This window comes from Vanrija albida (genome assembly GCF_041260175.1).
Source record: "Vanrija albida strain AlHP1 chromosome Unknown contig_2, whole genome shotgun sequence".
In the NCBI taxonomy this organism is placed as follows: domain Eukaryota; kingdom Fungi; phylum Basidiomycota; class Tremellomycetes; order Trichosporonales; family Trichosporonaceae; genus Vanrija; species Vanrija albida.
Window position 1 is genome coordinate 109,045 of NW_027191421.1, and position 23,997 is coordinate 133,041.

The window sequence follows — 23,997 nt, forward strand, 5'->3', positions numbered from 1 at the left end:
AGCTCCACGTCGTCAGTGATCGTCGTTTTGGGCCCCGCGTCGGCCGAGTCATCCACCCCACACCGACATCCACCCTTGTCCAAGCTCTTTCTCGGTCCATTCTCATGCATACATCAACATTGTCACTGTGCCGGATGCATGCTCGTCGTCGACGCCGAGACCCCAAGCCCCCACCCAAGCCCTCGCTGGCTATTATTGACTCGTATCCTTGCACGTGACCCCACGGCCAGCCGGCCCGCCGCCGCGTTGTGCCTGTCGTTGCCGGCAATACGCATTCCGCGCGATTGTTTCTCGTCCCAGGCGATTCCAAATGACCTGCCACGACATCCACCTTTGACTCTGCCCACCTCCCCCTCCCCCATCCACAATGACGAGACGCAGCACCCCAGCCCCCAAGCCCGTCGTCCTCATCGCCGAGGCGCTGTCCCCCGCGACGCTCAAGGTCCTCGGGCGCGACGTCGTCGTCCGGCACGTCGACGGCACCGACCGCGCGGCGCTCCTCACCGCGCTGCACGAGGCCGACGCGGTGCTCGTCCGCTCCGCGACGCAGATCGACGCCGAGGCGCTCGCCGCCGCCCCCTCCCTCCGCGTCGTGGCGCGCGCCGGCGTCGGGCTCGACAACGTCGACATCAAGGCGGCAACCCGCGCCGGCGTCATGGTCGTCAACGCGCCGACGTCCAACATCATCTCGGCGGCCGAGCTTACCATCGGCCACATCCTCTCGCTCGCGCGCCGCATCCCGGCCGCGCACGCGTCCCTCTCCTCTGGGCAGTGGAAGCGCAGCGCCTTTACCGGCACCGAGCTGTTCGAGAAGACGCTGGGCATCATCGGGCTGGGCCGCATCGGCGGGCTCATCTCGGCGCGCATGCAGGCGTTCGGCATGAAGGTGGTCGCGTACGACCCGTACATCACCACTACTCGTGCGCAGCAGCTGGGCGTCGAGATCCTCTCGCTCAATGAGCTGCTCGCCCGCGCCGACTTCATCACGATCCACATGCCCAAGACGCCCGAGACGACGGGCATGATCTCGACCGAGCAGCTCGCGATCATGAAGCCCACGGCGTGCGTCATCAACGTCGCGCGCGGCGGCCTGATCGACGAGGACGCGCTGTACACTGCGCTGTCGACCGGCGTGATCGGCGGCGCGGGCCTCGACGTCTTCTCGTCCGAGCCGCCAAAGGAGGGTGCGGTTCGTCTCCTCGCCCTCCCCAACGTCGTCGTCACGCCCCACCTCGGCGCGAGCACCGAAGAGGCGCAGGAGAAGGCAGGCGTGTCGGTCGCCAAGTCGGTGCTGCTCGCGCTCAACGGCGAGCTGGTCCCCGACGCGGTCAACGTCGCGGGCGGCGCAATCGACACGTACGTCCGCCCCGGCATCCCCCTCACCGAGAAGCTCGGCCAGTTCCTGTGCGCCATTGCGCGCTCGGCGCCAATCACCAACCTCGACGTCGAGGTCCACGGCGAGCTCGCCGCGTTCGACGTCAGCGCCCTCAAGCTCGCCGCGCTCAAGGGTCTCTTCACCAACATTGTCAGCGGGCAGGTGTCGTACGTCAACGCGCCGCTCCTCGCCGAGCAGCGCGGCATCAATGTAAGTGGCTGCTGGTGGGGCTGCGCTCACACCCCAGGTCCGCCTCATCACGTCGGCCCAGTCGGACGACTACCGCAACGTCGTGACGCTCAAGGGTTCGCTCTCCGACGGCCGCCTCATCTCCGTGTCGGGCACGCTCACCGGGCCCAAGCAGATCGAGAAGCTCGTCGGCATCAACGGGTACGCCGTCGAGCTCCCCTTTGAGACGTACCACGTCGTCATGGTGTACCAGGACCGCCCGGGTATCGTCGCCGTGTACGGCCAGCACTTTGGCGAGGCGCGCATCAACATTGCCGGCATGCAGATTGCGCGTGACGAGGCCGGCGGCTCGGCGCTCTCGGTGCTCACGGTCGACTCGCCCGTGCCCGAGGACCTGCTCAACGCCGTCGGCAAGGCCATCGCCGCCAGCGCCATCCACCAGATCGAGATCACCGAGTAGCCAGTGCCTCGGCCTGCCTCGGCCTCGGTATAGCCTTATAGTAGAGCAGTAGTGATGCACAACACGGGGATACAACGTCGAGGCCGCACCTCGCTCGAGACGCGTCGGCACGTGACGTGACACGGCCAAGAGGAAGGCGGTGAACTGACCGAGTCGAGTCACATCTCCAAGACGCTGCAAGACGACAACCATCCCAGACGCAGATACGTTCAACCACATGCATGCATCCATCCACTCGACACACCACAATGCCAGACACCACCAGTGTCCACGCCGTCCTGCTGAGCTACGACATGTTCCTCGCCATTGCAAACGAGCTCGACGCTGCCGATCTCGTCTCTGCAACCCAAGTCTGTGCCGACTGGCGACGCGCGCTCAAGAGCTCTGTCCCATGGCGGCGGGCTTGCCTTCGCGAGTCGCTAGACGAGTACGATCCGCGTCCTGTGCCGCAAACCGACGACCACTGGCACAAGCTCGGTACGTGGCCATGCGGACCGAGCTGACATGAGCGCTGGAGCACTTGCGCGTCGAACGAAACTGGGCCAGAGGTCGCTTTGTGACGGCGAATCGCGCAACGCGGATGCGAGATCGAACACTCACGGTACAGGCCATCCCGAGCAACGTCTCCCTGGAAGGGCCCATGGCGTTCCTCTACGCGCGGAACAAGAAAGCTGCTCCGCTCGCCACCTGGCCGCAGGCGTCCGCGGCGCTTGCATTCCAATTCCCCCATACAAGGCGGGACGTTTATGAGCCCCAGGTTGAACACATAACCACCACGAGCATGCTTGCTTCAGACCATGGGTTTGAAACCGCCGTGTTGGACCCGGCGACGCTGAGCGAGCTGTGCCCCGACGAGAGAAGAGGCGAGCACGTGAAAACCCAGTACGTCGTGTGCCGTGATGGAACTGACAACGAGTGTCTACAACGACCACGACCTCGTCATGTCCACAAACAAGGTGAAGCTGGTCATCCTCCGCAACTTCCGCGAGGTCTTCCGGCGGGCCGCTACCCTCGCGACGACTGCCGAGCGTGGCGCCCTGCTTGTGAGCCACACCATCGTCGTCGACTTTGGTCGCCCGGTGAACAAGATCCGGGTCAGCCGCACCCGCATTCTCCTCGCCATGGTGAGTACTGGCGCAGATGCAGGCTGACCCGCAGGCGTGGGACATGGTCGTCCTCGACTCGCGAAACCTCCCCCGCATGCCGCTCGCGCCTGGTGCCCCTCGTCCCACCCTGTCCGCACTCTTCCTCCGCTCCAGCATCCCTTGGCCCTTCAGTGGATACACCGAGATACGATTCGACTCGCGGGCAATCTATATGGTTACAGACCAACACTACAATGTCGTTGTGTACAGGTTTGACGAGTAGGCGGTGCTTGGGCTGTGGGTTGAGCCTCACTACGCTGCGCTCCTCGGAGGCCGTGAGCGAGCACCGTCTTTTGAATCGCATGCAGTCGACAGAACTGAAGCAGTGCCGAGGGCACCGCCGCCCGCTCGCACCCAACCACCGCCCCGGTAACGACGACGCGTTATAAAACCACGGATGATCTCTGCTCCCATGTCACTTCTGACCTACACCCACTCAACCTCGACACACGGCGTACAATGTCCGCTCCCACCCCCACCCTCGGCGAGGACGTTGTCCTCCTCGTCGCCAGTCTCCTCGACGTCGTCGACCTCGTGTCCGCAAGCCAAGTGTGCACCGATTGGCGACACGCCCTCGATGCACCCGGCCCATGGCGGCGGGCGTGCCTTCGCGCCTCGGCTGACGAGCACGATCGGTGCCCTGTCTCCCCCGCCGACGACCACGACCACTGGCATCAGATCGGTGGGTGGCCCACCGAACATGGCTGACACTAGCGCTGGCCCACGCCCGCGTCGAGCGCAACTGGACACGCGGGCGCTTCACGACGACCAAGCACAGCATCAAGTTCGACCACTCGCTCGAGGGTTTCGGCAGCGACTCGCGCGCCGGCGTGCTCGTCGTCTGCGCCGACGACAGGCACGACTCGCTCCTCGTCGACCGGCGCACACTCGCCACTGTCGTCCGCAAGCCGCCCGCGAGGGACATGTACGCCGATGTGCAGGTCAACAACGGGCACGCCGCCTACCTCCACCAGGCGGGCAGGGGCGCCGCGCGCGAGGTGAGGGTGTGCGCCATCGAGCGTGAGGACGCCGGCCAGCTGCGCGAGGTCGGGCACGTACCCCTCGGGCCGGACGAGATCCACTCGGGCTGGAGACTCGAGACCCGCGCCGACGGGGACGGGGCAGTGCTGTCAGTCGTCACTCGCTGCCGCGTGGGTGATCACTTCGAGATCGGCGTGCACGACGCGCCTTGGGAGTCGGAGGGCGTCGTGCTGCACCCCCAGGTCACTGACCGCCCCGCATTCAACGTCGTAAGTGTGGGTTTGAGGCGTGGCTCACAGTAGTTCGTCCCAGTCCTCGACGAGGTGTGTTACGTCTTCCTGCAAGGCTTCACGGCGTACCTCCACGCGCGGGACGACGAGACCGGCCCGCTCGCCACCTGGCCGCAGCTCGAGCCCCTCGCCGCCGGCCTCGCATACCGCGTGCACCTGCAAGACGTGGCGGGGTACAAGAAGATTTCGGACCCCGCGGCGTGGGAACCCGAGGTCGAGCACGTCACCGCCACGGGCCTGCTGCCCTCCGACGCCGGGTTCGACGACGTGTTCGAGGTGCCGCCCGACTGGACCGCTGGCCCCCTCCGCTGGTACGCGTGGCCCCGTTGCCCAGCTGACTTGAAGGAGCACCTTCAACGACCATGACCTCATCGTCATCGCGCACAACAACAACCTGCTCCTCCTCCGCGACTTCCGCGACGTGTTCCGCCAGGCCGCTGGGCTCGCGACGCCGGCCGAGCGCGCCGCCCTGCTCGGCTCCCACACCATAGTCATCAACTTCGCCATGGCCGAGCTCGACGTCGGGATCGCCGGGCTCCGCGCCTTCCGCGACCGCTTCGTCGTCACGACGGTGAGTGCCTCGGCAGGCCGCTACTGACTCGCAGATGTGGGACGTGGTCGTGTTCGACTCGCGTGACCTCCCGCGCATGCCGCTCGCGCCTGGCGCCCCCCGCCCCACCCTCCCGGCGCTGGCGCTCCGCCGCGCCATCCCCCTGCGCGAGGATACTGACCTGAACGAGTTCAACTGCGCGTGGCGCATCGACACGGACACGCTGGTCGACTCGCGCGCCATCTACCTGCTGGCGGAGCGCAACGACGCGATTGTGGCCTACGAGTTTGACAAGTAGGCGGTGGCTGGACTGGGGCGTCGGCTCCAGCAGTATGTATATGTGCGCCAGGAGTTGCAGCGATGCAGTACACGGACGGCGTCATGGAGGGCTCATGCATCCTTCACCTTCACTTACGCTCTTGCGCACCTTGCGCCACAACCCCTTCACAGTGGGCGCCAAAGGCCCTTGTGTGCCATCCGTTCAATGCACATGTCTGATCCGCAGGGGGTGCCAACCGGCGTTGCCGCCACATTGTAACCTACCCACCCGACCATCCGTATAAAGCCCAACTGGCCTTTGCTTCCACCCATTCACTCCCTCCTTCTCCTCCAACACAATCCCCCGCAACAGTAGCCCTCGTCCTGTGCACCACGGCCCACGCCTGCGCTCAGCCACACCCCCCTCCCGACCTCGCGCCCGCTAGCCAGATTTGCACCAACTGGCGACGACGGGCGACGACGATATGTGAGGACGACTGTCGCCACGCCACGTTGACGGAAGGATGTCCGACATTGGTGCCATTTTCCTCAGGGGATGGAGTTTAGCGACGCTGTGCCGCACCACCCCGCTGGGAGACGCGCGGAGTGTTCAAAGGCTCAGCGACAGCGCTGCCAACGAGCGTTACGTTCGCTTGGAGATAAGAGCTCCATGATGAGTGGCCATTCTTCGAACACGGGTTTTACGAGTGACCCGGGTTCGAACCTGGCAGACGACTGTTCTGGAGAATTAAGACGGACTGGAGTGGCGTCGGCGCTCGAACTGTTTTTTGTGGTCCGCCCTCGACGCGGAAGGGCACGGCCGCCGCTGGGCTCTAGCCGCATCGTGCTCGACTCCCGACACCTCCTGGGCACGCCGCTCGCCCCTGGAACCCTCCGCCACACTCAGCTCGGCCCAGACGCGGCCCCGGACGCCGCCTTGCGGGGCTTCGAAGACCCCAGTGTACCACACCCAATACATCGCACTCTCTACGGATTCGGACTGGGAAATCTACGGACACAACTCTACCTCACGGAACGCGAACGGGACGGGATGCTACGGACACACAAGAACAGGGAAGACCATGAACTACCTCGCCTCACCTCGCCTCGCGCTGCTCGTCCCCACGCGGCATGTTGACCCCCGGGCTCACGACGTACCCGGGAGCCGGGAACGGCGCGAGCTGCTCGCCCGCGCGGGGCTCGCGGCGGAATCTGGCGGCGGCGGGCTCAGAAGGGCCCAGCAGCGTGCGGGGCGTGGGCCGGGCCGGCGCGAAGCGGGCGTGCTCGCCGACGCGCGGGTCCCGCGTAACGGGGTACTGGTTCTCGGCGTGCGTGAAGTCGCTGCCGCGCCATGGCGCGGGGCGGGCATCGGCGGCGGCTCCGGGACCCGCGAAGAGCCTCGGGTCGGTAGGCGTCGGCGGGAAGCGGCCGATCATGCGGGCCACCTCGTCCCGCTGCTCCGAGGTGCGGATGGGCGCAACCGGCCCGAGGTGGCTCACGCCGAGCTCGACCAGCGAGGGGAGCGCGGCCGCTCCCGGGCCCACGTGGAGTGGGGGGAGTAGTGAGGGGCCGGCGTGCTGTACGGGGTAGGTGGCGGGGCTGTCTGGCCCGGCTCCGGCGGCAGCGTAGGGGAGGGGCTGGTTCATGAGGTGCCGGCGCGCGGGTGCCGGCGCGCGGGGGTCGGACGCGTGGCGGACCTGCTGTCCGGGGGGACGGCGGTCGCTTCCACGCGGGTCCAAGACGTCCCGGGGGCGACGGTAGTTGCTCGGCCCGGCCTCGGCGTTGCGGCGGGGGTCATGCTGGAAGCCGTGCCCACGGTCAGCGGGAGGTTGGCGCGGAGGCCAGGCGCGACCGGGGTGGTTGCTCGGCGCGGCGTTAGCGTTGAGACCGTAGCGGTGGTCGCCCGCTGCGTGCCAGTACTCCGAGGGCACACCGGGGTGGCCGTGTCCGAGGTCCCGACGGTGGATGGAGCTGCTCGGGGCGGCGGCGCGGCGGTCGGACTCGTTCACAGACGCACCACGACCACCGAAGCCGTCGTGGGCGCGCTCGGAGCGGCGGTGGCCTTCGCTGCCGTCGCGCCCGAAGTCCTCCAGCCGGCCGCGGCGCTCCAGGTCGTCGTACTCCGCCTCCAGCTGGGCGCGGCGGAGCTCCAAGTTGTCGTCGGGGTAGTGGCGCTGGCCGCGGCGGGGGCTGGCCTCGTGCGGGTCGCGGGGCGCGCGGGGGCGGGGGTTAGCCGCCCGGTTAGCCACCGCCGATCTAGGTCCAGCACGCGGGGGCGATGCCGAGGCCTGCTCGCGGGCCAGGCCGGCGTTGTGCCCGCTCCAGCCGTATGGGTTGGGCGCCCACAGCGCCAGGACCGACAGCTGCACCGGGGGCGTGGGGATCACCTCGCCGTCCCCGAGCGTCTTGTAGATCAGTTTTCGGCGGGCATCTACCTCCATCACTGCGCTCTCGAGGTTGACGGCGCGCAGCTCCTTGTGGGTGCACTTGCCCTTGCTGCAGAGGATGCACGTGAAGTGGTCGGAGCGGCGCCTGATGCGGACGACGCAGGGCCAGTTGTTTGCGCGGCACGCCTCGCACGACTGCGAGGGGGGCAGGAGCCAGTGCTCGCCGTCCTTCATGGCACGGAGCTGGCGTCAGTGTTGCTGGGCGGTGGGAGACGTACAAGGTCGGCCATGCGCGCCTGGAGGGCCGGGACGAAGCCCGCGAGGAAGGCCGCCTCGTCGGCGTCGAGGCCGGACGTGTCGAGGTCGCGCCTCGTGTGCCGGAACATGGGCGCGCGGCTTCCCTGCCGCTCGGAGCGGGTTGGGGGCGAGGCGGGGCGGGATGAGCTCGAGTCGGACGAGTTGGACGATCCGCTCGGGGTGGACTGGGGCTTGGGGTTGTTGCCCTGCTTGGTGGGGTTGGGGGGGTCGTTGGACATTGTAAGCCTGGATTGGGTTGGTAGGGTTGGGGAGTGTTGGGCTGGGTTGGGAGTGTTGGAGAGTGTTGAGAGAGAGGTGTAGACGGCGAAGAGTGTGTGCTTATATCGTCGTGCCACACACCATCACTCAACCCCCAGGCCACTGGCCACACCCACCAGCGGCCAGCGTCCGTCGCCACGTCCCATTGTTTGCGACGGTGATGCTGCTCATTCCACCTTGTGTATGTCCTTCCTTGTGCATGTCCATCAGCTGTATGCAGAGTGGGTATGACGGCTGCACAACCGACGCAGTCGCCAGCTTCACCTCATCACGTTTCCACGCCCATAGTCACCATGATGGCCAGTGAGCATGATGCGCGCCAAACAACCACACATGCCCCCGCGCTTGCCACATGCCATCACTCGTCAGCCTTTCCACGATGCATTGCCCTATGCATCACCACAACAACAACATGCGCGTCGCAAGACTCAGTCGCCGCATGCACGGCATTGTTTATGCCCCACCCCCGCCACGTCCGTGCACCCACGCGACTGCCACTCGGCCCACCGACCGGCCCACGCGGCGGCGGCCGGTCGGAATGGCCGCTTCGCGTCGCTCCGCGCCATCGTTGTCTCGCTTTGACCGTCTCGCACCGACAACGCTGCAGCACATTGTGCGCTCTGCACAGCCTCGAGCGTAAACTCTGACCCCCACAGCGACTGCACTCACTTCTTCTCATCATCATGCTTGCTCACATCTGAATCATACCATTCTCCAACATGTGCGCGCGGTACCGCGCTGCCCCCCTCTTGCTCGGCCTCGGCATGCTCGCCGGCGGCGCCACGGCGCAAGACGCCGTGTCCTACAACATCTCCCTGACCGACATGTCGCCGATGATATCATACAAGCCGCCAGTGCTCCCCAACTCGGCGACATGGAACGCGCTGCCCCCGCCGGCGTGCTACGGCTTGGCATCGTGCCATACCACATCGACAAAGGGCGCGATCGTCGGCGTCACCTTCACGGGAACGGGCGCGTCGTTCTCCGTCGCGGGCGAGGGGAGCGTCACGCTCACTGTCGATGGCCGCCCATTGTCCAACTCGACCGTGCCAGGTACAACCGCGGGCGGCGCGGGCCCAGTCCCACTCGGCGTCGGCAAGCTGCCATACGGCGCGCACACCATCACTCTCACACTCGTGGACGGCTCGCTGTCGTTCTACAGCGCCGTCCTCACGACCATCGTCGGCAGCTTGGGGTGAGTACACCGCAACCCGCACCGCAACCGGCTTCTGCTGACCAGCCCCAGCGCGCAAACCAAGTCCAACACGCTCACCGCCCTTTCGAACGGGGCCCCGAACCCTGCGCTGTCCCTCGACGCCATCGCCTCGCAGTGGTATCCTGCTGGCAACTCGACCGACTTTTGTGCGGGCAGTGCAGCGGGCGGTGCATGCGTCCACTCGGGCCCGCGGCTAACGACCAACACGGCGGGGGCGACAATGTCGTTCACGCTGCCGACCAACACGTCCGTCGTCCAACTCATCGGCGCCGTCGGCAACCTCATCGGCGGGTACGTCGTGACCCTGACGCCACCGCCAGTGTCTGGGACCCAAGCCCTCACGCTCAACGCCTGGAACCCGAACTTCAGCACGATGCAAGACAACGTGCTGTACTTTGCCGCCGTTGACCCGGCCACGCGCTACAACCTCTCGGTGCAGTACCAGGGTGGCGGGGATCTATTGTCGACATGGCAGCTGTGGGGGGTGACCTTTGTCACGGTTAGCGGGTGAGTCGGTGGTCTAGCTCAGCTAACCCACAGGGGCAGCGGCATCCCCAAAAACGACACTGGCACCGATACGCCCGGTGGCGGAGGCGACGGCGGTGCCGGCGGCGGTGGCCGAAACGGAGGCGGCTCCACCAGACTGTCCATCGCCGCCATCGTCGGCATAGTCGTGAGTCCACTCCTCGAGAGACGTGCTCACGTCCCCAGATTGGAACCCTGGTCGCCCTCGCGCTCATCGCCTTCATCATCTGGTTCTTCCGGCGGCGCGAGCGCAAGACGCGCGTGCTCCTCCAGCAGTTCGAGGTCAGCAACGGCAACCGGGTGGACATGATCGAGCTCGACGAGGCACGGGGGAACGAGCAAGGTGAGCCTGTGGTCGCGGACGATGCCTACTGCTAACCACCAGCACCAGCGCAATCAGCTGCGCTCCTCCCACCCGCCACCACGGCGCCCCGCCAGCAGGTATACGTCACACCCTACCGACCCGCCGACGCGCTCTCGAGCGGCTCGCAGACAGTCGCGGGCGGGCACCGCGCGCGCCGCTCGTCAGGCGGCAGGACGTACAAGAGCGACTTCCGCCTCTCGCACTACTCGGACAGCTCGCTCGGCGAGGAGGCCGGCCCACCCGTCGGCCGCACGATCGAGCAGGAGCGGGACGGCGGCAGGGTCGTCGTCCCCCCGTCTTATGACCCGTCGTGGGCGGACGGTGTGAGCGAGGCCGGGGGCGCAGTGAGCGGCGCGACGCGTCGTACACCCAAGAACGAGAAGGCGCAGCTTTTGCTCAACTAGTCGGTCGCTTGTCAGTGCCAGTATCTGCATCTGGACTCTATCCGTGCCCTCCATACCTCTAGATAGTATGCCACAGTCACTATGATCAGATCCAGCTGGCAGTATCCAGGAGCATGTTAAATTTGGGCGATTCGGCACGGCACAAGACATCCGCCCCCTCTCCACACGCTTAATGACGCAGCGGCATGCGTCCCAATTGCCATGCCCTCTGGGATGGTCGATGTCACAACTATGCATACATTGAACAGGACCAGGATAGACACAATCATAAGGATACTCCCACAGCTCCAGCCCCCACCGTCACCTACGGGCACCCCATAGCGCCGAGGGTCTCGAGCACGCCGGTCGGCGACGTGGGGAAGTGCTGCTCCTCGCCCACGGCGACGCGAATGCGGCTGTTCCGGCCGCCTCCAACAGGCCACCCACACTTGATGCCCTTAACCTCGCACCCGACGCAGCAGAGGGGGGCGGTGAGGACGCCCTCCTCATCGCGCTCAAGCTTGACCTCGGCGTGGAGGCAGCGCCCGCCGTCGAAGTCGCACCCGGCGCACGGGATGGCCGCTTCATACAGGTACGCCGGGACGGGGGTCTGGCGTACCTCTGTGCGCCCCTTGCGCGCGACGTTCGACAGGGTCTTGATGACCGTGTGGTCGAGGCTCTGGACACGCGTGAGGAAGATGCACACCGAGCGCGGGGTGAGCGTGTACTTGGGCGCCGGACGCAGCTTGATGGCGTAGCAGGTGGCGCAGTCGACCGCGCACGGCGAGAGGTGGTACCACGATGCCGCAGGGTCGTCGGAGGTGCGAGTGCCGAGCGCGCGCGCGCGGAGGTTGATGTTGGCGAACTCGCCGCGGCTGGAGAGAAGGGCGAGCTGGGCGGTGACGTCGGGGGGCGGGGGCGGAGGCTGCTCGCCACGGTCGGTGGGGCGGTTCCCGGCGCGCTTGGGACGCGACGGGCGGATGGTGGACGGCACGGTGCGCTTCGAGGAGGTGGCCCACAACTTGGTGTCGATGACACGCCTGGTATCGACGACGCGCTGGTCCGCAAGGGCGACTGATTCGTCGCTGCTGGTGTCGCCGCTGCTGCTGGGGGCGGGGCTGGGGGCGGGGCTGGGGGCGGAGACGGTGTCGACGGCCTCAAGCAGGGCTTCCCAGTTGGCGTTCTGCTCATGGCCAGCGTCGGGGTCGTCGCCGGTGATCTGGGGCGCGGGGGAGTGGCGTGGAGCCGCGTGGTTGTTGACCGGCTGGGCCTCAGGGGAGAGTGACTGGCGCGGGGCCACCTGCGTGTTGGCAGGCTGACCCACTTCGCCGTCAACAGCCTCAGCCTCCCCACCCGCAGGAGTCTCCTCGTCGACGGGCGAGTTGGCGGGGACGTCGGGGACGGGCGAGTTGGCGGGGACGTCGGGGACGGGCGAGTCGGCGGTCGACTCGGGAACGGGCGAGAGACGCGCCACTCCCTCGAGCGGTCTCGTCGTCGCCGCCGCCTGCTCAGGGGTCGTGTCGTCCCCGATCTTGCCCTTCGCCTTCTCCGACCAGAAGGTGAGGACCGAGTTCCCGTTCCTGGGCGGGGTCTCGACCGGGACGAACGCGGGGTCGATGGAGCGGTAGGCCGCGACTCGTACCTCGGCGAGCGACTTGCCAACAGCCATGTGCTTGAAGTTGCTCAGGCTCGAGTGGCTGCACTCCATGCCCGTGCACCCGATACAGCCCCACTTGTTGATGGCCGAAATGCGCGAGACGCACGGCCAGTTGAGGGCCTTGCAGTTGCTGCACGCGGCCGGGCTGGGCGCGACGAAGTGGTCCCTGCCCTTGTCCTTCATGGCGCGGATCTGGGGTCAGCCCACCCCGGTGCTTCAACTCACAATGTTGATGACGCGGTGGCGGAGCCCGGTGCGGAAGGACCAGACGAACTCGACCTCGTCGGCGGACAGGCCCCGGACCGTGGGCGTGCCGCTGGGCTTGGGGCGCTTGGCCTTGGCGGCCGGGCGGTCGTCGCCGGAGGTCGACGTGTCGCGCGAGCGGACAGTGCCCCGAGGGGGCGCGCTGGTGCCGGTCGCTGGGGTGCGCGACGAGCTGGCGTGGTTGTGGCCGTCGCCGTCGCCACACATTTTCTGCTGTGGAGAGTGGTGAGGAGTAAAGTGAAGCGAAGGAAGAGAAGGATAGTGGAGAGTAAAGTCAAGTGAGGAAAGAGAAGTATGTCAAGTGTTTATGAGGATGGGGAACGGTCATCCGAGTGTGTGTGTGTGCCCAACAGCCAGCAAGTTGACTGACGGGGCGTGGGCGAGGGTGCGAGAAGGGTGGGTGACACGAGTGGCACCACGCCGCCAACACACCCACACGCGTCCCTTGTCCGCCGTGCGCGGCGCGCCGATGCAACCAAACTGCGAGCACCTACAAAAGTCTTTACTCAACATATCACTGCTAGAAGGTCACCGTCAGCCAGATAACAAGTGCGGGAGTGTGAATTCGCCTCTCCCCATTGTGTCGTACTCCCACCACACATCACCGGCGCGCTGTCTTGTCTGTCCCATCAGTCTCGGTCCCTCCGCCCATTCAAAAACACTTCTCGACTCTCGCTCATTACCATAACCAACCTCAACTCACTCTTCCTCCACACCCACACCAGCGCAATGACCACCCCAGTCATCCCTACCTCGCCGACTAGGGACCTCCGTTCCCTCCGCACGGTAAGCAGCGCCACGCTCGCCGAGCGCGTCCCGTTCCTCGACGCACTGGAGCACGAGGAGCTCCTCGCTCTGCACGAGGGCAGGCCACTCTCCTACTCCAACCTCCCCGACGTGCACTCTGCCCGTATGATGAGCCAGCTCCGGGAGGTCCACCGCCGCACGGCCCCCGCGTCCCGCCCCGTTCCCCGCGTTGACCGCACCCAGCAGCAGCTCGTACGTCCCCACCCAACACCTGCGGTGTAGCTGACTCTCTCCAAGACCCAGAGGCTTGCAGACATGCGCAGCGAGATCGAGCGCCTCCAGGCCACGCTCAAGTCCATCCGCACCGCCCACCGCATGCGCTCGTGGTACCGGCTGGGCCGCGGTGGGAGCATCCTCGTGGCGCTTGGCTCCGAGCTCGCCATCTTCTACGATAAGGTGACAGAGCTTCTTCGCACTATCGGAGGTGATGGCAACCCGTCTCACAACCCCAAGGTGCGCGCGCTCCTCGGATACAAGGCAGAGAAGTGCTCCCGCTGGAAAGCACTGCGCCTCGACATCAAGGCCCACACCACCATGGTCGGCGAGCACACTGACGTCCTGGCGGCTAACTTTTACGTCCTCAACGACGAGGTGACGGCGTACCTGGCCTCTCGTGCCCGTGAGCGCCGCTTCTCAGTCGACCTCACCTCCCGGGCTCAGCAGCAATGTTGAAATGTAGTTGCCAGCAGTGTTAGAATACAATACCCAGTCACTCCTATATTCCCTCGAACTATACCATCGCCTCTGCACCCCATCATCGATACCCCGTTCAGTCTTATGCATTAGTACATTGTTCAGCACTTGGGGCAAGTTTGTTCTCGTGTTGGCGCCGTTGTCTTCCACCCATTCTTTGCTAACAAAGAACTTTCCACCAAAAAGCCATGTCCTGTACTGAATCTTGATTCTATCGCAAGGTCTAGCGAACAACAGCCTTGTCCTACCTAACCAGACCCGAGGTCATTCAACTGTGGGCGAGAACCGGGACATCGCCGGCGTCCGAGGGCAGCTTAGGCTTGTCCTCGACCTCTTCCACGTCGCGGGGTGCGCCGCCCTCCTTGCCCGCCGCATCGCCTCGCGGGAACTTGCGCGACAGGTACACGATACCCGCCGTGATGACGAGCTGGGGTGTCAGTTGGGTCCGGAACACATGGAGGCAGCCACTCACCGACGCCACACCAGTCGCGATGGTGGCAATCTGGCCGTTGCGGAACCGCGGAGCCGAAGCCTGGGGCCAGAGGGCAATGGCATACCAGAGGTTCCCTGGCGGTCAGCTCGAACCAAAGAGACTAGCCTCGGTACTCACAAACGTTGCTGAACAGGTTCATCGAGTACAGCGTCACGGCGCGCAGGATGTCGTCGTCCTGGCACATGGTGTTGGCCCAGGCAAAGTTTGTCGACTGTCCAGCGTAGCCAAAGCCAGCTGGGAGGGTGAGATTTGAGCTCGGGCGTTCACTCACCGATGAGGTATGCGAACCAGTGACCACCGTCACCGATGTTCCAGACCAGCAGCATGACCGACGAGATGAAGACGGCGAGGAACCTGCACTGTCAGTCGTCGAACCCGCGCTCCACCCACATGATAGGGTTGATTATGGCCCGGCTGCCCGTCAACGTGCTGACGATGGTCAAGACATATGTCGACACAATGGCGACCGTCGTGAAAATCGAGGGGTAGTAGTTGACCTGCTGGAGCGTGTACCGTCCCGTGCTCTTGAGCCAGAAAGTAAACTCGCCGTACACGCCAGTCTTCTCATAACTCGTAGCGCTGACGGCGAAGAGTGCCGAGAACATGTACCAGCGCCAGTCGGTGACAATCTTGCGGATGGCCCTGCGGAACACTGGCCACGAGAGCTGGACGGCCTCCTTGGAGCCGAGGCGGGACACGGCGAGCCCGCGCTCGTCGGCCGACAGCCAAACTGGGCGTGAGTTAGGTCTCCAGGGCCGGACTCACAAGCCTTGGTCGTCTGGGGCGTGTCGGGGAAGAAGATGAGCCCGTAGAAGGCGACCGGGACTGGGTATCAGCAACACCCCGAGGCTCGCACCCACCGGTGATGATGAAATCCAGGATGAAGAGCCACTGCCAGCCCTTGAGGCCGTTCCTGCCGGCGAGACCCTCGAGAATCGCACCCTGCATCACGCCGCTGAACAGGCCGCCGACGTTGGCCGACGCGACGAACTGGGGTCAGGACGGTCACCAGCAGGGGGACGTACGATCGCAGTCCTCGCGCCGAGCTCGACCTCCTTGTACCACGAGCCGTAGATGTACTGGGGGAATGGTTAGACGCGATACAATATCAGGGTGCAGGAAACTCACGTGAGATCCGGAGAAGACCGCCGCCTCGAACAGGGCCTGAACGAAGCGCAGGGCATACACCTGGTGCACATTCTTGACGACTGGCTGTCAGATAAGCAGACTGGTGGCGACCTACAGGCGAGACCGAGGGTGCACACCGCCCAGACAATCATGCAGGTGAAGAAGGTGAAGCGGACGGGGATCCGGTTCGACGACAGGGCGATAGCTGCGGGCCACTGGCCGACGAGATAGCCTGCTGTCCAGCACGAGCCGGCCAGGGTGAGCTGGCTGCCCTTGACTGCCGAGGGTCAGTGACGTCCCCGTCGTACGAGCTTGACACTCACATCCGACATCCTCAGCCATCCCAGAGACATACTGGGGGGTTAGCTGCAGTGGTGCATCTCGTACCCACGGCATTGATCAAGTTGTTCACATCTGAGGCATTAGTGAGCTGTCTCCATTACCTCAACTCACCGAGGGCAAGGACAAAGTACGCCAGGCAGGTGAACGAGAGGATCACCACGTCGAGCTTGAACAGTAGCTTGCGCTCGGCGGGGTCCTCGGGCGGCGGGCTCCAGACGATGGCCTCGATTCTGCGCAACAGCGACGGCATGGTTGGTTGATGGGGCTTGGGGTCGACTAACGCTGCCCCGCATGGTTTTATCACCTGGCCAGCTCTGCGGTCCAGTCTGCGGAGAAACATGACAAACTCTGAAAATAGCTGCAGGTTCGCGTGATCAGGCAGTGCCAAGACGCGATGGATTCCACTTGCCAACAACCACTACTCACCGTCCATCATCCGTGCATGTCAATGGCTCAGCGTGCTGTAGTCCTCGCGCATCCGCTGCCTACGCCATCGATGCACATGATCGCGACTGCGGCCCGCTGGCTCGCCGAGACCGAGACGGCGCAGCAGCATGCGCGAAATAGATTCGGGCAGATAAAGTGTTCCTGAAGTCGGCAGCCCTGACCAACGACCCCCACCCACCCCACCCAGACTCAGGTCTCCTCGGCTCGTCTCGACACGGCCGTCTCGGCGTCTGACTTTTGGCGCGCTGCTTCGGGAGCGCCGCCGTTCTAATCGCGAGTGGACGTGCCCGAGGGCTCAACCGGGAGGGGGTGAGAAATCGGCAACAGCATGGCCCTGCTTATCGATTCCGAAGGCCTTGTGACAATGACACAGCAGTGCGACTCGCGATCGGGCTGAGTAGTATCCCCCATCAGGCGGCCCGAACTCACCATGCAAGGCACGCCGACATGCGCGTCCTCTGCCTCGACCCGGCGGCCGTCGACCAGTGCCGTGCCATGTGCCGACTCCACCCACATTCGCCGTCTCGGCGCCGTGTCAGGCCGGGTCTGTTGGTCGCACGAGGGTAACAGGCAAATGGCCGCGGTTAAAGGCAAATGGGCAATCTATTCGGATAAGCACGGAGTAGCACGTCACCACCACAATCCACTCGCCGGCTCGCCGCAGACCACTTCCCTCCATCCCTCATATCATGCTGCGGCACAGGAATGCATGCACGCCGGGCCGGCGGCGTCGGTCTAAGGGTTCTAGAAGGACACCTGATTGCGTCATGCGACGACTTCAGCGGCGAGACCATTATTCGGAGGTTGCAGGCTGTATAAAGCTTTCAACGGCCATCCCCGCGCGTAGTGGACCGCAAGTGTGACCTCCGACAATGACGAGCAGCAACAAGACCACGATCCACGCCGAGAACGAGGTGGCCAAGACACATGGCATCTTCCACGCTGCGAACGACCCCAGCGCGTCGTCCAAGCCGCTGCTCGTCCTGATCCACGGCACTGGCACTAACGCGTCATACTTTGACAACGAGCTGCACTCGTGAGTCGCTGACCTGCCGCGCGACTGACTTTGCAGCATTCCGGCCAACTTCACGGCGCTCGGCTACAACGTGCTCAACGTCAACCGGCCAGGCTACGGGGGCAACCCGATCCCCAGGACGCCGAGCCCCGTCTTCTCCACGCCTCCGCTGTACACGCAGCTCATCAACGATGCATACGCCAACCACCACAAGGGATCGGCCGGCGTGATCCTCATCGGCCACTCGCTCGGCGCAGCGACGTCCCTCATCCTCGCCGCGCTCGAGGGACACAACCTCCCCGACCTCCGGGGCGTCTCGGCCCTCGGCGTCGTCCCAGCAAAGACCCGACCTGACCTGTCGCTGTTTGAAGGCGTCTTCGCCGACGACAACGTCGAGAGGTTACCAGTGGCCGCGGAGCCCACGGCCCAGGACTTGAAGCTGTTCCTCGGGGCGCCAGAGTTCTTCGACGTCGCCCAGCTGCCCCGGCTCGAGGGCATATTCGAGGGAGGTGGGTTTAGTTGGGAAAGGGAAGGTGTTCTGACAGGTACAGCTGTCAAGCATGAGCTCACCGAGTGGACGAACAATGCGACCTACGAGCGGTTTGTCAATGAGATCCTGCCCGCAGTCAATGTGAGTTCCGCTCGACAGCCTTCCCGACCTCGCATTCTCCACAAAGCTGACTCTCACCCAGGTGCCTCTCCAGTTCTTGGCCGCTGAGATCGAGCTGCATTGGCAGTCCCTCGAACAAGCCCAGCCCATCTTTGACGAGGTTGCGAGTCGGTTCACTGCAGTGCAGCGCCTCGACAAGGAGCTCCTCCCGGGCGGTGCGCACAACTTTGAGTTCTCCACCAACGCGGCATTGTTGCAAAAGAGGCGGGAGCAGTTTGTGCACAGCTTGTCAGCATAGGGAGTGGCATGGATGCAAGGTACAGGTTGTGGACAAGTGCGCACGTTATGGGCTGCCATCACCGAACAGTGATGGTTCCACGAAGTACAATAAGAGTAACCAGAACACTCCGTGTTTGTTGTTGGGCCGTGATGGAGCAAGTTCTCCACCTGCAACCCCCATCGCACCTACCCTCTCCAGCTCTGAAGCGATATACATATGGCGATCCGAACCTCACAGTCCTGTCTCTTTTGCCTTTCGCCCCTCACCTCACTACAGCAGCCGCTCCCAATGTCCTTCGTCGTCGGACACAACCAGTGGGGACTCGTTACGGCCTACACTGACTCGGGTATGCGGGAACTGCACTTTTCACAACGTGTCGCTCACCGTATGTACAGAAGCCGACAACAACGTCGAGCAGGAGGTCGACGACCGTAACGAGGAGGCAACCGACAGCAGCCTCGACGAGGAAGGCGGCAACGGCAATGGCGCCATTAGCGACCACTCCGCAATCAACGCCCAGGTGAACAGCCGCCTGGCTGAGCACATCATCCTCTACCTTGAGAAGAAGATCCTTGACTCCCCCGAAGTCGAGTTCAACATCGACATTATGCCTACCGGCAACTCCGAGCTAGACGCTGAAATCGCCCGGTTCTGGTGCGAGACGGACAACAGGTCATTCCTCGAGGCTCAGCTCGACGAGTTTGCGCAGGTTCTGCGCATCAAGCAGTGCAACGTCGTTAATGGCGACCCCACCCGCCGTGGTTTATGGCACCACGTGGTTTATCCCGACAGCGTGCCCAAGTGGCCGCGTGTCCTCGAGGTCTCGGTCTCGGCTATCCCAATGACCTAGACATAGAGATGAACCCTGTTACATTGCGTTATGTATTATTTGTATGTTGAAGGAGGTTCAACCCCTAGCAAGCCGCGCCGCCACTACATATAAGCTGCTCTGTTCGTCTGCGATTGTATGTATGCGCCTTTTATCCATCTTGTTGAGCAGGCTACAACTTGTTTGGATTCAGACCGCCACTGATGGCCAGTGATGCGGCTCCTGAGAGTAGAATCTACTGACATGTCAGGTTGCGAGTGAACGGAGGACCCTCCATTGTCATTGTTGGACAAACAACGGGCGGAGACATCACAAGGCGGGGTCGCCTCGACGACACAGCAACATGGTGGAATAATAGATTCCTCTCAACAACGCTTGCTTGAATAATAAGGCCGCGCCGCAGGAACAAACATCAGTACAAAGGTCGATGTCCCGCCTCCTCCACGCTTCGCCTTTCACTGACAGCAGTTCACAGCTCCCCGATGGATGAAGGAAACACTATGTAGTCTGCTCCTCATCCCAGGATCCCCGTTCCCCCAACGCACAGCATCGTCCTGACAGCAGCAACAATCACGATAATGGTACACAAGACAAGGATCACCCTCCAACCAAGGGGTCGCCAATGCTACACGGTCTCCCGGTTCATTCTCGAGGCAGTGAGAAGCCGAGGTCATCCTGAACTCGGGCGCCTCTCCTACCCGATAGCCTCTCCTACCCGATAGATTTGTAGCTCCGCCGATTACTCTGCCTCCTCCGAAATGGACTGACGGGTTCGTCGCCCCCGAAATCACCTTCCCTAATATCCCCCTTCACCAGTGATTGGGACGCCTGGCGATCTGCAGCGCCTCCATTCCCATCAGCCCTCTGTTTGGCCGGGGCGAGAACGCGATAGCCTTCGCAATCCCATCACCCATCAAAGTACGAGTAGCCAAAACCATGGAATAAATATCGCTAACGCGAACTCCAACTCCCTCCTACCAACATCCCGCTATCCCAGAGTATCACCTCGACGATGGCCTACTCCCCCCTCACGCGCAACCTGCTCAAGGCTATGGCGGCTCGCGACGCCGTCAGCACCGCCCCCTTCAACACCTCGCCTCTCCGTGGCGCCAGCGGTCCGAAGGAGTGCACCTGCCCCAAGCATAAGAAGACCCACTCCCGCTCTCGCTCGGTGAACGTCGCCACCATGACCGAAGTCGACGCGCCAGTTCACCAGCGCCGCCACAGTGACACCACCGCGCTCGCGGACTACATCTGGGACATGCTCCAGCTTCACAATGAGGCTCCACCTGCTTCTATCCTCCAGGTTGTCCTCCAGGTCTCGCCCCGCGAGAAGCTTGTAAGTTTACCACCGTCGCCGCGCTGAACCTCCAGGCCAAGGCGCTCGCGGAGCAGACAGTCGACATCCGCAACTTCTGCGACCGTGTGAAGCACCTCTCCCTTGCCGTTCGCCACCAGTTCTGGATCCCCTCCAAGTCCCGTGCCCAGTGGAAGGAGTACATTGCCTCGCTTGACGCTGCCGTGGACTGCCTTCGTCGCGGCGTCAACGAGTGCCACTTCAACCTGTGCACACTCCCCCAGCCCCTCGGCCCCATTCTCTTTAAGAAGGCCAGCTTCGCCAGCTACCTCCGCTACGACATGCAGCGTGCTGCTGAGGACCTCCTTGTGACCAGGAACGACCTGGTCATCCGCATGAAGGAGATCATCTGGGAGGCCATGGACTGCCTCTCCAAGGAGGAGCAAAAGCAGAAGCTTGCTCGCCGCGTGACCTGGGCGGATCCCCTTGCGACTTGAGCTGGTGCCACGACGCGGTCCTGCATTGCAATTATCAAATGATTGTACACATAGACCGTAGCCGCAGAGCATGCAGATCACAACATTTGATGAAAAGTGTTCAGTTTCGCCCAAACATCCTGCTGGATGCTCCCATCACCAGACCCAAACAGGACCGGAGAGGTCTCGTCGCCATCACTGCCAGTCATCTCAGATCGATACATACTGTACAATGGCTGCATCACTTCTCTCTCTCTTCTTCTTTTTATCATCCAACACCCCCATCCCTCAGCTACCAACCACCACGAACCTAACCACCACAAACCCCATCGGCACCATGAGCCCCCGACCCCAGGACGACATGGTCCCCCTTCTCGCAGGCGACACCAGCTCGTTGTACGAGGAGGAAATGAGCTCGTTTCTCGAAGATGACATGGTCATGGTCGCGGTTGAGTACACTTTCATCAACGACAGTTTCAACAGCGACAGCTTCATGAGCGAGGACACCCACCTCCCAAACAGCACTGCGAGTGAGGGAGGTGACGAGTCCTTCGACTTCGATTGCAACTCCGACGGCAGCGACGCGCCCTACCGCCACTGCGACAGCTTCGATCCAGACCCGGAGATCATCAACGAGGAAATCGTCCAGGCCATGGCGCGCCAGGTCGAGCAGGCCGCCCGAGAGGCTGGCATTCGGTCTGAAATCCCCTGCCAGCATCACGCCCAGACGGGTGGAGCGGCGAATGACTGGCACACGCCTGTCAAGAAGGCAGGACCCTCCAAGCACTCTGCCATGCACGATGTAACGACCTCCCCCGACGCTCTCGACCGCATGTACGCCGCGCACCCAGAGACCAAGGACTACGGCATCGTTCCCAAGGCCGAGACTTGGAGCCCTCTCCGCCCTTTTAACGGCAAGCCCTGGAGCCCCTTGCGTCCTGACACCATCCGCAAGCGCGGTCTGTGGGAGCAAGAGATGTCTGCACACTCTACGACTACTGTATCTCCCATGCCGACCGTAGACCCCCCGCTCGACAAGCAAATGCCCCTCTTTGAGCCGTGCTCCTCCACTGAGTGGCTGAACGGATGGGGGCCTCGGGTCTCCGTCCGCCCCCTTCATCAGGTGGACGGGGCCATGGCGATCCCTCCCACCCCAACCAGCCCAACTCTAAAGGCCAAGCCCTCTCGCGATGACATCGTACGTCCCAGGCCAGCACGCAGCCGCTGACAGCAGAACACGACCGTGATCAACAAGTACCACAACATCATCAGCTTCACCAACGACCTGGGCAACTTTATCATGGTAAATCGCCTCCGCTTTTGGAAGTGCACCACGTGTCGCACCAGTACCCTCAAGTTCATCTACGAGATGGAGGACACCCTCCGCTCCGCCCGCGTCAACTTAATGCGCTTCATGTTCCGCCTCGAACTCCCCATCCCCATCAACTTCGGCACCGTGCTCGCCAGCAGGAGGCTGAGCGTCAAGGAGATTTTGTCTTTCGACACCGAGCACGCGATTGCGAACCTCCGCGCCCGTGATAAGCACATGCACTGGAGCACGAAGAAGATCCATGCCGACATCTGCGAGCTCCTGGGTGGGGAGTCTCCGACTGCGTGAAGCTGCTTTTCACTTTCCCAATTCCTACATTTCCGCAATACCTACATGATACGTCGATACCCCTGTAGCACCCATACCATGGAAATACCCTGTGTATAAACGAGCGCATGTCACTGCCAGGGTGGTGTGCCCGGGACAGGTTGGCAGTGACGAACTGTTTTCATCATTTTCATCAATTAAACACCCAATTTCCATCAATTATGTAAACAAGGCCTGACTCATCACAACCTCGCCCCACATCACACCCTCGCCCCTCATCACAAGCTCGCCCCTCATGTTCACCGCCATCGTCTCCCATCACTGAAGCACAGTGGACCCAATACCTCCGATAAATAGTAGATACTGATGCATCTCCCTTCCTTCTCCACCCACAACACGACAACCTCCCACAGCATGTCTGGCTCTACCTTCAGCGCCGACTGCTCCTTCAACATCATCATGGAGACCCCCGCTCCGACCCCTCCTCTCACTCCCGACTATTCCATCGACAACAGCATTGGAAGCCTCGAGAGTGACCTCCTGGACATCATCGGCGACTTCGACAAGAACATCAAGGTTGGAACCAACCACGCCGGCATCACTATCGCTACGGACGTGGCCGTTGGTAGTAGCCAGGATGAGCCCGAGGAGCATATGGCCTTCTCGCTCCTTACTCCCGCCGTCGTCGTCAAGCTTGTGAGTCCCTCCCACCGGCCGAGCTGACGCCAGGCCTACAAGTTCGAGTACATGACGGAAGACCTCATGAGCCTCACATGTGACATTGCGTACCTCGAGGACATCAACAGCCGCCGTTTCTGGTCCCCCAAGAAGTGCATCTACTACCAGCACCATATCAGCGTCCTTCGCATCATCGTGGACCAGATGAGCAAGAAGCTCAAGAAGTACCAGGCCTCCGTGGGCATGTTCCCCGTGGCCACGCCCAACGAGCTCGTTCGCCACAAGGTCGGAATCTGGCGCGCAATCACCTTTGACATCGGCCGTGCGGTTGAGGAGACGACGCAGCGTGTGGAGTGGACGCGCAAGAGCATGATTGTCATCGAGCACAGTGTCCGCATCTTCACTGAGGCGGGTGCCGGCCAGGTGTAGGCATCAGCCCCTTTCCTTGTACTTTAGTTCGCGCTGTGTGCTGCACATGCATTTCAAACGCTCTGATCCTGAATCTATCTAGCAACCGACGGTGTGCAGTACCAGTGTAGTCCTCTACCACTCCTAATGGCGCTCTGCCCCTCCTGTCGCCACCACAGGGACAGGACCATCATCATGGGCTTTGTTGTTTGAAAGTGGCGCCTCCACTACGGGTGCGAGAGGTTTCCACGGGCTTCATCACCATTGTGTTTGCTCC

The 23,997-nt window shown here is 63.2% G+C and overlaps 12 protein-coding genes across 12 annotated transcripts; 9 read left to right on the forward strand and 3 right to left on the reverse strand.

The window, feature by feature from the left end:
* Positions 1-367: 367 nt before the first annotated feature.
* On the forward strand, positions 368-2,024 carry Q8F55_001671 (uncharacterized protein; the record flags this gene model as incomplete). Its single annotated transcript, XM_069350287.1, has 2 exons — positions 368-1,585; positions 1,623-2,024. The coding sequence occupies 2 exons, from the start codon at positions 368-370 to the stop codon at positions 2,022-2,024; spliced, it is 1,620 nt and encodes a 539-aa protein (XP_069210673.1).
* A 248-nt stretch (positions 2,025-2,272) lies between these two features.
* On the forward strand, positions 2,273-5,288 carry Q8F55_001672 (uncharacterized protein; the record flags this gene model as incomplete). Its single annotated transcript, XM_069350288.1, has 8 exons — positions 2,273-2,501; positions 2,819-2,906; positions 2,941-3,148; positions 3,183-3,300; positions 3,884-4,419; positions 4,474-4,751; positions 4,789-5,002; positions 5,046-5,288. 8 exons carry the CDS (start codon positions 2,273-2,275, stop codon positions 5,286-5,288), a joined length of 1,914 nt encoding a protein of 637 aa, XP_069210674.1.
* Positions 5,289-6,345: 1,057 nt separating this feature from the next.
* Positions 6,346-8,171, reverse strand: Q8F55_001673 (uncharacterized protein; the record flags this gene model as incomplete). Its single annotated transcript, XM_069350289.1, has 2 exons — positions 6,346-7,878; positions 7,914-8,171. The coding sequence occupies 2 exons, from the start codon at positions 8,169-8,171 to the stop codon at positions 6,346-6,348; spliced, it is 1,791 nt and encodes a 596-aa protein (XP_069210675.1).
* A 759-nt stretch (positions 8,172-8,930) lies between these two features.
* On the forward strand, positions 8,931-10,720 carry Q8F55_001674 (uncharacterized protein; the record flags this gene model as incomplete). The annotated part of the gene is made up of 5 exons (XM_069350290.1): positions 8,931-9,406; positions 9,458-9,934; positions 9,974-10,100; positions 10,139-10,295; positions 10,338-10,720. The coding sequence occupies 5 exons, from the start codon at positions 8,931-8,933 to the stop codon at positions 10,718-10,720; spliced, it is 1,620 nt and encodes a 539-aa protein (XP_069210676.1).
* A 304-nt stretch (positions 10,721-11,024) lies between these two features.
* On the reverse strand, positions 11,025-12,827 carry Q8F55_001675 (uncharacterized protein; the record flags this gene model as incomplete). The annotated part of the gene is made up of 2 exons (XM_069350291.1): positions 11,025-12,548; positions 12,582-12,827. The coding sequence occupies 2 exons, from the start codon at positions 12,825-12,827 to the stop codon at positions 11,025-11,027; spliced, it is 1,770 nt and encodes a 589-aa protein (XP_069210677.1).
* Positions 12,828-13,349: 522 nt separating this feature from the next.
* Q8F55_001676 (uncharacterized protein) lies at positions 13,350-14,099 on the forward strand (the record flags this gene model as incomplete). The annotated part of the gene is made up of 2 exons (XM_069350292.1): positions 13,350-13,619; positions 13,665-14,099. 2 exons carry the CDS (start codon positions 13,350-13,352, stop codon positions 14,097-14,099), a joined length of 705 nt encoding a protein of 234 aa, XP_069210678.1.
* A 289-nt stretch (positions 14,100-14,388) lies between these two features.
* On the reverse strand, positions 14,389-16,333 carry Q8F55_001677 (uncharacterized protein; the record flags this gene model as incomplete). The annotated part of the gene is made up of 13 exons (XM_069350293.1): positions 14,389-14,547; positions 14,593-14,687; positions 14,731-14,847; positions 14,885-14,967; positions 15,004-15,343; positions 15,379-15,438; positions 15,474-15,603; positions 15,639-15,692; positions 15,742-15,821; positions 15,857-16,018; positions 16,065-16,095; positions 16,133-16,155; positions 16,195-16,333. The coding sequence occupies 13 exons, from the start codon at positions 16,331-16,333 to the stop codon at positions 14,389-14,391; spliced, it is 1,473 nt and encodes a 490-aa protein (XP_069210679.1).
* A 1,069-nt stretch (positions 16,334-17,402) lies between these two features.
* Positions 17,403-18,453, forward strand: Q8F55_001678 (uncharacterized protein; the record flags this gene model as incomplete). Its single annotated transcript, XM_069350294.1, has 4 exons — positions 17,403-17,566; positions 17,603-18,054; positions 18,097-18,176; positions 18,238-18,453. 4 exons carry the CDS (start codon positions 17,403-17,405, stop codon positions 18,451-18,453), a joined length of 912 nt encoding a protein of 303 aa, XP_069210680.1.
* Positions 18,454-18,723: 270 nt separating this feature from the next.
* Positions 18,724-19,285, forward strand: Q8F55_001679 (uncharacterized protein; the record flags this gene model as incomplete). Its single annotated transcript, XM_069350295.1, has 2 exons — positions 18,724-18,781; positions 18,831-19,285. The coding sequence occupies 2 exons, from the start codon at positions 18,724-18,726 to the stop codon at positions 19,283-19,285; spliced, it is 513 nt and encodes a 170-aa protein (XP_069210681.1).
* Positions 19,286-20,276: 991 nt separating this feature from the next.
* On the forward strand, positions 20,277-21,058 carry Q8F55_001680 (uncharacterized protein; the record flags this gene model as incomplete). The annotated part of the gene is made up of 2 exons (XM_069350296.1): positions 20,277-20,603; positions 20,639-21,058. 2 exons carry the CDS (start codon positions 20,277-20,279, stop codon positions 21,056-21,058), a joined length of 747 nt encoding a protein of 248 aa, XP_069210682.1.
* Positions 21,059-21,374: 316 nt separating this feature from the next.
* On the forward strand, positions 21,375-22,655 carry Q8F55_001681 (uncharacterized protein; the record flags this gene model as incomplete). Its single annotated transcript, XM_069350297.1, has 2 exons — positions 21,375-22,235; positions 22,272-22,655. 2 exons carry the CDS (start codon positions 21,375-21,377, stop codon positions 22,653-22,655), a joined length of 1,245 nt encoding a protein of 414 aa, XP_069210683.1.
* Positions 22,656-23,048: 393 nt separating this feature from the next.
* Positions 23,049-23,741, forward strand: Q8F55_001682 (uncharacterized protein; the record flags this gene model as incomplete). The annotated part of the gene is made up of 2 exons (XM_069350298.1): positions 23,049-23,330; positions 23,364-23,741. 2 exons carry the CDS (start codon positions 23,049-23,051, stop codon positions 23,739-23,741), a joined length of 660 nt encoding a protein of 219 aa, XP_069210684.1.
* Positions 23,742-23,997: the final 256 nt, after the last annotated feature.